Raw genomic sequence first — 11,300 nt, forward strand, 5'->3', positions numbered from 1 at the left:
ACGTGACAGAATTCGCGCCAATGTTTGTACACACAAAAACAGCTCTTTACGGAGTGTGGTGACTGTTCATTTCTAGCATTTTTGTGATCGAGAAAATATCAAATAATAGGCATAGATTGGCGTGTTAACAGTGGCACTTATTTAGTAGACAATGGCACCACGAAATTACGCTGATGATAAAGGTTCGTATATTTATACTGACATCATTAATTTCTCTCAGTTAAACTGAGTTATATAGGCCTAGGCCAGGGGCTTACGCCTAGGCCTAGCGTACTTAGGCCTAGGGGCCTATCTAGGCGGTGTTCGCCTAGGCTAGGCAAGGCGAGGGGCCTAGGCGCCAAGCTAGCTAGCTAGCTAGGGGCTAGGCCTAGATCTAGATAGAAAAGGCATTCTTCTCTAGCCTAGGTCTACCTATTATAGTAGGCTTAGGCCTAGACTTGACTGGCAAGACTAGGCCCAGGCAGGCCAGACCGAGTGTAAAGGGCCACCATTATTCTAGACTCTCTTTTGTTAGAAAGACCAAGGCAACATGCCAAGGTCAAGGATAAGAGTTAAGACTACTGCTGAATACTGCTGTACTTGTATTGTTTTGTATGTTATGTATTTTACGTTTACTGACACCATGCATGAATAAAGTTAAAGATCCTTTGAATTGAGGTAGGCCCTAGCCTACTAATTCTAACAGATGTTTAATTCATTGATATTTAGTTATTTTCATCTTTTTCAATAGGATCAGCTGATAGACACTGATGATAATTTTTTTTCAGAAACGGCAAGAACATTTTTGGCAGAGTTTTACACAGATGCTGGCAAGAGTGGTGGGAAAGTATTCAAATATGCCAACACACTGGTATGTTTTCTTCCAGCTCTTTTAACCTATCAGTGTTCACTCTTTTGATTTCTATTATTCTGGCCTAAGTCTTACCTAAATGAATTTACAAAACTAAAGAATTAAACATGCATATTAATATAAATGTTTATTCTGACTACTTTAAGCAAATCTGAGGTGCTGATTGGTGGAGTTTGTAACCTTCTTGTGAGAAGATACCAATTCCTATAAACTTTCACCAAGCCATTCATGAACTTTATTGTTTTAGTTGCTTTTATTTTCTGAAATCATCAGACTAAAATTGCTCATCGAGAGGAGGTTGCCATGACAATTGAACTGGACGATGTTGCTGAGCATGATGGTGATCTTGCCGAAGCGATAGCGGACAACACATGTCGCTATGTAAAAATATTTGCAGATGCCATTCAGGAAATGTTGCCAGACTACAAAGACAAAGATGTAAGCATAGTTACAGTTTTTTTTTAGCAGTTTTCCCAGATCTTATTCATTAATCATTGAGGAACAAGAAATATCACTGTAGGGGCCTACAGTATATTATTAAAAATTGCTTACTATAAACACGTGGATGGCAATAATTATTGTACAGATCACGTAGAACTCAGGTAGGCCAAGTGCGACCCAACAGTGATTTTTGTGGGGCTCGTGAAAATGATTTAAAAACCCTATGTTGCTTTTCTAGCCAAGCAACATTGGCTAGAAAAGACCTTGTGTTTTTAATGTCCTACACTGATCATATGTAAAAAGTAACAATAAAAAAAGTGGCTTAAAAGCAGTGCTTGGAGGTTTTTGGAAACTCACTGGAAACATCAAAATTTAGGTGCGACCCTCTGTGTTAAATCGAATATTCACTTTGTCCCTCCAACCAATTTTTTTACGCCTACCTGTACCCCTGATGAAGAATGTGTTATGAATATTCAGTAAGATTATAATTGTTAATGTGAAATGTAAAAAAGGCTTTGCATGATGTGGTGACATTTTATTTTTAGAAGCTTGTAAAATTTTATCTAATTTGTGTGCCCAAATATGGGCATATCACATGTATTTGTCACAGAAACTATTAGAACAAATAATCCTACTAAATATAGTCATGCTATTATTTCAAAAAAAATAAAGGAAAGTCACTTATAAAAAATGTTAATAAGTTACTAAAATCCAATTGAGAATAGCATAAATTGCATTAAAGAAAAATTTCAAATCAGTTATACACAATAAATACAATTCATTTTTTATAGGCTGTGGTCAAAGACTCCTTAGATGTTTATATCGAACATCGTCTTTTAATGGAACAACGCATTCGTGGTCAGAATCCAACAGAACAGAGACCTACTAATAATCAGTTCCCACCTGAACTGATGCGTAGATTGTAAGTATACAATTTTTTTTTTAACAAACACATTTCTTCAGACAAAACCATAGTGGCAGTGATATTGCCGCCATGTAATGTTAAGGTATTTTCAAATCAAAATGTTATTCTCGTTCTACAGTGAGGTCTACTTCAAGGCACCAGCTTTGCAGAAACCAATGACAATACGTGATGTGAAAGCAGAGAAGATTGGAAAGCTGGTGGCAGTACGTGGTATTGTCACGCGCACAACCGAAGTAAAACCGAGGATGACTGTTGCCACGTATACCTGTGATCAGTGTGGTGCCGAGACCTATCAACTGGTGCGTTTTACTTTTAAGCTTTCAAGACAATAATATTAATTTTTTTTGCTTCCTGTGTTACTGTTTTTTTTTTCATATGGTGAACTTAGTTTAAAACTGAGGACACACTATGCCATCATGGGGAATGCGATGAGGTGTTTTTAATGACTTATTGTCACTAATAAAAATGGATTTGTTAGTGGCAGTTAGTGCCCAGCCTAATCCCTTGTAAGCCAGTTGTGGCTGGCCCCTGGTTTTTTTTTAAGGCAAAGCTAAAATATACAAATACTTACTGATATTTCGAATGATTATAACAACTGGGTGGGCATGTAATAATGTGTTTATATTTGCCATAATTGTTGTAGGTGAATATCCCATAACTTGCAGTGTCATTGTGCTGAATTGTGTATGGGCCTGGTTCGATTCTTGTTCCAATGATGTTTTCATTTTTTTTGCAGATAAATTCACCAACATTTATGCCACTTCTTATGTGCCCAAGTCAGGATTGTACAACTAACAAGTAAGTTCACCACATATTATATTTCTAAAATAAGCTAATCGTGTTACTTGTCACATGCTAACAGTTTTAAGTTGCTTAAGCAATTCTACTGAATTTTGTTATATTTTCTTGTATATTTTCTACAATACTACATGTGTATACTAGGTTCCACCAATGTGTCACTATGAAAATAGACATAATAAAACTATATCTGTACTTGTTAGTCCTGAGTTTTTTTGTTTTGTTTGGAAGGTCCAACTTCTTTGTATTGGAACAAGTAGATAATTTCCTGGGTGGTATAATAACTTAAATGTAAATTGTATGTTTCACAAATTTCTGTTTTTCAAATATCACATATTGGTGAGCAGGATATTAGGGATAATATACCAATATTTATTATGGTATACTTCCGTTTCTTAGATCTGGAGGCCGACTCTATCTTCAAACACGTGGTTCCAAGTTCGTCAAATTTCAAGAAATCAAGGTGCAAGAAAACAGTGACGAGGTTCCTGTTGGCAACATTCCAAGAAGCGTGACTATTCATGTGCGTGGAGAGACGACACGCAAATGTCAACCAGGAGACCATGTTGGCATCACAGGTGTATCCTTCAAAAGTTATATTGATTAAGAACAGAATTTATTGTTTGTATGACTAATTTTTTTTTTTTTTTTTTTTTTTAATTTAATTTTTTTTTTTTTTTTTTTGTAAATTTAATTTGGAAACGATTTAAAAATGATTCATCATATGTGGCAGAGCCAAGCCAAAGGAGGAGTAAGTCGAAATTTTCAAAATTGAGTTTTGTACATATGAAATTGGACATTGCTATCTTCAAAATGAAAAAAAAATCACTTCGATATGATAGTTTATGGCGAAGTTATGGGCAATCCAAGTTAGGATACTTGGTAAGTGTACTTTGAGAAAACTGGCTTTGAAAATCAGATTTTATGTCTATACGCTAGGACAAATACCATTTTTAGAGCATTTATCGATTATAAGTCAGAGAAAAGTAAATGTAGGATGAAAGTTAAATGTTTAATATGTATGTTTTAGAGATTTTTTAAAATCGAAAAAATGAGAGATTTCACGTTAGTGCATTTATTTGAAAACTGCCTTAGCAACTTATCCCTCCTTTGGCTTGGCTCTGCCACATATACAGTACTTTTGATTTTGATAGTGATGTCTTTAGTTTCTAAACAACATTTCTCTTGTTAAATCATCAAGTTACTCTTTCTTCTTATACTCTTATACACTCTTACTGCAGTTTTTTTTTTTAGTGCATTTCATATCCTACGTAAATTTATTTTTATAAATTCCTATATTGTTATTGTTGCTATTATGTAGTTGATGTGAATGAATATATTCCTTAGCCCACTTTTGTAGGTCTTTTTGCCAATGCTAAAGGTTGGATTCAGCCAGATTTCACAAGGTCTCCTCTCAGAGACATACATAGATGCCCATGTGAGTATTTAATTAACAATTTCTTGCACCCCTTTTGTATGTGTTAGAATAGCTGCCAGGATTAAGCCTACTAAAGCACTTTTAAGTTAGTAACCTTCTAACCACTGCCTGATGGTAAATGGAGCAACGGTTCCTCTGCCCTCGTATGTTTCCTGGCCTAAACCCTTTCCAGACTATCAACAATTTATTGGAAAAATACATGTGAGATGTGACATTTATGGCCATGATGACATCACATTACGACTATATGTAGAACAGTTTCTTGTCGAAGAAAATTTTAGCTTAAATTTTAATATTCAGTATTTAAGCTGTCATTAGCCAAATAGCCAAACCCTAATAAAATCTGTATTTTGCTAAATATTTTCATTCAAATAAGCCAATAAGCTAAAGGAATTACAACTGTCATTGCTTATATTCTTTTTTGGGTTAATCAAATTTCTATTTGGCTAATTAATTTCATGCTGAATTAGCCAAATTTCTAAATATGTTTTTTTGGCCAGCTTAAACCCTTGATATGGTTAATCAACTGTGACCTGTGCACTCTTATCCCTTATTTTTTTAAAAGGTGTACTGTCTTGTGTGAAATCCCTAAAGTAACTGTATAAAAAATCAATTTAAAAAATGAAATTGGTAATTTTCTAGGATCAACTAATATATCAACTTCCAATAAGTTGAAGATCAAAACAAATTTAATAAAAAAACAAAAACTTAAAATTGATTACCAGCCAGTTTAGGAGCCTGAAAAAATTTGGGAACAGCATCTATATAGATCAAAAAATTTGTATTTTAGTTTTGAATTAAAAGATACTAATTTACTAAAGTATTTATTCATTTCAAATATTGACTTGTTTTTAGTGCAACGTGAGACAGAATATCACTAATAACCTGGAATTTTAATGTTATTTTGTGTTGCTTCCTTTTTATATTTGCATGTTTTGTCGTACTTGTAGAGCATTGAAAAGTTGAACAAGACAACAGAAGGAGAAGATGATACACCTGAGCTAACTGAAGATGAAATTGCTCAAATTGCTGGTATGTTGGTTGCATTTGTCATGAAACACACTAGGGATAAATAATAAAAATCTGAAAACTATTTTCCTGTAGAGAACTGTGTTCCTCAACATGCACATAAGCAACATTGCACATATTACCAACAGTTTAACACATTGACTGCCAGGCCTTTTATTAATATTCCTTCCAGTGTACCAAAACAAGTTTGCATCTACAAACATACTTTTTTGAAATTTTATCTAGTCATATATCATCAAAATTGGCGGGAATATATTAGGGGATGAGTAAACTTGTCGATGGCACTGTGATAGAACTTTTTATTGACTATGCCAAGTGTAAGTTATCTCGTCCGCTTTTTGCATGGGTTGGTATATGTTCAAAGGGCGCCCCCACTTGTGCAGCTTAGGTGTACTACCGGCAACATAACTCAACAAAAATATGTATGTCATTTGAACGTTATTGTCTAGGTGTATCTTCCCCGAACTACTAGCCGTTCAGTCTGTGGTTCTACAATGTATAACAAAGTTATAAACCCTAGAATGTTACCCCGATTTTGACGAGTATAATCGTCCCCGGCGCCCTCAGCAACACCTTGTGGGCGAATATACTCGTCGTTGGTAGCCAAAGTGTTAAAGTTTTTTCTGATAGATCATATGCTATTATAATTTGCATTACAACCCAAAGCATGCACACATTGACAACCAGCAGTTTAGCTGTCTGTAACTATGCTGCACTCTTAAATAATATCATGGTTAGAAGTTTCACAAACATTGATAAATATTTTTTCCTTCAATTTTGCAGAGGATGATTTTTATGAGAAATTAGCTTCATCCATTGCACCAGAGATCTACGGCCATGAGGATGTAAAGAAAGCTTTGTTGTTGCTACTAGTTGGTGGTGTTGACCAATCACCACAAGGAATGAAGATCAGAGGTGAGATAAGATGTTTAGTGCAGGAAAAGAAAGCCTTCATCAGCCAAGATTTAATCAAAGATCATGAAATCTTTAATTATGTTTATGTGTTGAATTTATAATTCAATATGTTTATTTATGTATTGAATTTAGAAGTTCATTACTCTTTATTGCAGGAAATATAAACATTTGTTTGATGGGGGATCCTGGTGTTGCGAAGAGTCAGCTGCTTGGATACATCGATAGACTGGCACCACGAAGTGAGTTTAAAAAATCATGAATATTTTTATAAAAGTAATGATATAGAACTTTGGATATATTTCAGTTACATATTTGTGCTCAATAAATAAAACAATAAAATACAAGATGATTTGTATTACTTATCACAATTAAAACATAACAAAAAAAATACCAGAATATTTACTTATGTTAAAATTACAACTAAACTAATATGTTATGGATTCTTGTTTCAGGCCAGTACACGACAGGTCGGGGGTCATCTGGTGTCGGTCTTACTGCAGCCATTATGAAGGACTCTGTCACTGGTGAGATGGTTCTAGAGGGCGGTGCACTGGTTTTGGCTGATCAGGGTGTGTGTTGCATTGATGAGTTTGATAAGATGATGGAAGCAGACCGTACAGCTATCCATGAAGTCATGGAACAACAGACTATTTCCATTGCAAAGGTAATTAATCATCAACAACAACGCTTTGTCTTATAATAAAATCAAAAGACTTGAATAGCCTTAAACCAAGGATGTATATACCACCTTCCTGCTAATTTATGTTCCTTTGGAAAAAATATATATTGTAGCGAAAGTACTAAATGCTTCCCTGCTGGAACATTAGACCAGTATTTAATGTCTCTGCGATGTTTGTCCATACTGGTTTGTCCATAAAAATTCAGCTGTGCACGCAGTGTGAGGCGCTACCCCTTTTGAGTGGGGCTTAGTAACTTGAAGAAACAAGGACACATACAGGCATAGCCTAGGCATATACTGGAATGATGATCATTTATTGAAAGAAGGGTTCGGGAGAACATGCTAAAATATAGTTTCAAAAGTAACCGGACACACTAAATACCTGCACTCAGAATATGACAGAGTGTTTAATAATATGTCCTCTCAGATTATGGAAGTCTATGTAAACAAACACCATTTTTTATTACTGAGAATTAAACTTTATTATTTCCTTGTCATCTATCATTGTCACAAATACACCCATTCATTTATAGGCTGGCATCATGACGTCTCTAAATGCTCGCGTGTCAATTTTAGCAGCTGCTAATCCCGCCTACGGCCGCTACAATCCAAAGAAGTCCATCGAACACAACATTCAGCTGCCCGCTGCATTGCTCTCAAGGTTTGACCTTTTGTGGCTTATTCAAGATAAACCAGACCGAGAGAATGATCTGAGGTTAGTCTAGAGTGATAGGCTTGTTTGCTTAGTATCTTATTTAGGAAAGAATGGTGCTTCCTAGAGAGTGCTACTAAGAAAATTGAAACTTATTTTTTAAATTTAAAAATACATTTATTATTTATTATCTAATTTATTGATGTTTTCTGATAAGGTAATTAAATATATTTGATTTATATACTAATGTTAATTATTTTAAGGCCTGTAGTTTCCACATTTTTAGCATTTGTAACTGCATTCATTAGTTTTGCACAAAACAAATAGAAAACTAAAATATTGCAAGTTTGCAGGACCTTTCCACTCGGCCCCTCACCATGAATATTTTTGCTAATATCTCACAAAACGATAACATAAATCTACATGAACATGTGTTTTTTGTGGGACAACACATGTTTTTGATTGACATTACTGTAAGGTCTATTGTTATACTTCATCAAATTTTTCTTGTTTTTTTTAATTTTAGGCTAGCCCAGCATATTACATATGTACATCAACACAAACAGCAGCCACCTTCGCAGTTCACTCCCCTGGATATGAGTCTGATGAGGTAAAGTTTTATAGGCCTGAATTATTACTACTATACCGATGGTGTTTGTTGTATTGTAAATATGTTTCACTCACAGTCAAACCCTTCGCTGCCATTGATCTTTATTACTAGCTGGGTGTACTTAGGGCTGAGATGCGAAAATTTTAAAAATTAGGACTTCAAGGTGCTTGGAAAATTGCACTCTCGTACATAGTGATAAAAATAATATATAGACAGTACAACACAACAATTATTTTAATACAACTTAAGGGAGATGCGATCACACCGTCTACACACACACATCCCCCTCCCCCTCCCTGCCCCACCAGAGATAGTTTTGACGGAGTTTTACTGTTCCCTCCACTCTGCTATCGTCTTATCTTCTATTTTTCAATAATAATTGAATCAGGTCTTTTTCCACCCACTTCGGAACCCCTCAGTATCTTTCTGTATTAATGTGTTAAGCTACAAATACTATGTCATTGAAATTGTTAAATTGTAGGCGATACATAGCATTGTGTAAGAAGAAGAAGTCAGTTATTCCAGAAGCTCTCAGTGAATACATTACAGGTGCCTATGTTGAAATGAGGAAAGAAGCGCGAAGCAACAGCAAAGACACAACATTTACATCCCCAAGAACGCTACTAGCAATACTACGACTTGCCACAGCTCTGGTATGTAATATCTTTGATAATAATATGTAAAATGGTTTTATAAGTTAGATAGTACAGTACAAAAATATTGTTTATTACATAAATTTTATACAATGACCTAATGTGGCATTTTTTGCTAAATACAAATCAAAGCACTTTATTTACTTTGCAGTATATTTGCTCTAAAATGTGTTTGTATTTAAAAATAATTTAACAGAAATTTATTGAAAATGTATTAAAGATGTCATGTTGATGTATATATGACCATTTAAAAAAAAAATTACGATAAAGATAGCATTGGCTATTTCGTGGGATACCTACCTGAATACATACACTCCTTGGCTGTGGTAATATGATTTCTAATTATAAGTGGATGCTTATAAAATATACTGTTCTTTTTTTCCATAGAAGAATTAATTTTTTTCCTTTATTTTAACAGCAGAAGTTCTTTTTTCCCAGTTACCATTGTTACCAACCATAACTATTCATAATTCCCTTCACACTGCTTTCAATACCTTAATTTCCTTCACTATATTCATTATTCCTTTTTGTTTTCTCATGATAGGCAAGACTACGATTAGTTGACGTTGTTGAGAAGGAAGATGTTAACGAAGCAATGCGATTGATGGAAATGTCAAAGGACTCTCTTACTGGTCAACAGGACACAACTGCAAGGTACTTTGTTGTGACTTTTTTTTAAAATGTTTGTGGACATAGTTTGTGCAATGTTGCAAATACGTATCTTTGTTTTTTGTATTATTTGTGCCTACAATGATAGGGACATTGCAATCCAAACAGTTCTTCTCAGAACCAAATACCATCAGTAGAGAGAGCAACACCAATTCAATTCTGGAAGTATTTGTAAACTAAGCAAATTGCTTTCAAAACTTTCTTTTAAAATGTTATTGTGAAATAGCATACTTTTTTTTTTGAGGCAGATTGTGTGGTATATAAGTTTACATATTATTGTTATTGTTTAATTATTATTATATTATTATTATTATTGTTGTTATTGTTTAATTATTATTATATTATTATTATTATTGTTGTTATTGTTTTATTATTATTATATTATTATTATTATTGTTGTTATTGTTTAAATATTATAATATAATTATTATTATTGTTGTTATTGTTTAATTATTATTATATTATTATTATTGTTGTTGTTATTGTTTATTATTATATTATTATTATTATTGTTGTTATTGTTTAATTATTATTATTATATTATTATTATTATTGTTGTTATTGTTTAATTATTATTATATTATTATTATTATTGTTGTTATTGTTTAATTATTATTATATTATTATTATTATTGTTGTTATTGTTTAATTATTATTATTATTATTATTATTGTTGTTATTGTTTAATTATTATTATATTATTATTGTTATTGTTGTTATTGTTTTATTATTATTATTATTATTATTATTATTATTATTATTATTATTATTATTATTGTTGTTGTTGTTAAATATTGAGATTTGTAGCATATGCCACATGATGTACCAAACATTTTAATTAATTAATTATTGTAAATTTGCCATGCAAACCTTCAAAACTTATTTTTATAAAAATTCTGCTTTGCATTTGATAACCAATACACCAAGCCTTCAAACAATAATGAGCCACATTAAGAGAAGCATGTGTTTATCAGGCTGCTGGATTATCAAAGGATAAATCTTGCAAAATAGCCACATTAAGAGAAGCCTGTGTTTATCAGGCTGCTGGATTATCAAAGGATAAATCTTGCAAAATAGCCACATTAAGAGAAGCCTGTGTTTCAAATATTTATGGCTGTAGCAGACAACTTAAAATTCCAGAAAATAATTCACTCATTTTTTTTTTTTTTGCAATTGTTTTTAACCAGGAGGCAGAGGTCAGAAGACGTCATCTTCGGCATTCTCCGTGATATGGCAACCGAGAAGAAGACAAAGAGAATCAAGTACACAGATGCCAGCGCTTCATGTCTTGCTAAAGGTTTCACGCCAGATCAATTTGAAGAAGCTTTGGAAGCTTACGAGGAACTTAACATCTGGCAGATAAACAATGCGAAAACTACGATCACATTTGTTTAAGGATGAAATCAACATGAACTAATTTATTACTTTTTGACTGATAATAACACTGTAATTATAACTTGTTCATTTACGTCTCTTTAGGAGGAGAATAATTGTGTCATAGGTTAGTTTTATCAGCTTAAAACCATGCATCAATATTATCACAAACAGATTCAAATGACTAAAAATATTTTGATATGCTGATAGTACATGTTAATGTAAAAGAATATAAAAAGGTTAAAATGGAACATTATTCAAAATATC

General features: G+C 33.1%; 1 protein-coding gene across 1 annotated transcript; it reads left to right on the forward strand.

Moving 5' to 3' along the window:
* LOC117103807 (DNA replication licensing factor mcm7-A-like) lies at positions 1-11,300 on the forward strand. The gene is made up of 17 exons (XM_033244433.1): positions 1-182; positions 768-850; positions 1,124-1,288; positions 2,083-2,213; positions 2,335-2,515; positions 2,953-3,014; positions 3,414-3,594; positions 4,375-4,452; positions 5,403-5,484; positions 6,265-6,396; positions 6,552-6,635; positions 6,849-7,060; positions 7,609-7,790; positions 8,254-8,337; positions 8,819-8,990; positions 9,535-9,644; positions 10,847-11,300. Exons 1-17 carry the CDS (start codon positions 152-154, stop codon positions 11,052-11,054), a joined length of 2,178 nt encoding a protein of 725 aa, XP_033100324.1. The 5' UTR covers positions 1-151; the 3' UTR covers positions 11,055-11,300.

Source organism: Anneissia japonica, unplaced genomic scaffold (genome assembly GCF_011630105.1).
Source record: "Anneissia japonica isolate Jap-2015-1 unplaced genomic scaffold, ASM1163010v1 scaffold1065_len1792383_cov172, whole genome shotgun sequence".
NCBI lineage: Eukaryota > Metazoa > Echinodermata > Crinoidea > Comatulida > Comatulidae > Anneissia > Anneissia japonica.

What these genes read in the sequence shown, in the direction of transcription:
- LOC117103807 (XM_033244433.1), top strand. Translation starts at nt 152, where the DNA reads ATGGCACCACGAAATTACGCTGATGATAAAG. An exon ending in CCTGAACTGATGCGTAGATT is followed by an intron (nt 2,214 to 2,334) that starts GTAAGTATACAA and finishes CTCGTTCTACAG; the next exon opens with TGAGGTCTACTTCAAGGCAC. An exon ending in ACCATGTTGGCATCACAGGT is followed by an intron (nt 3,595 to 4,374) that starts GTATCCTTCAAA and finishes CCACTTTTGTAG; the next exon opens with GTCTTTTTGCCAATGCTAAA.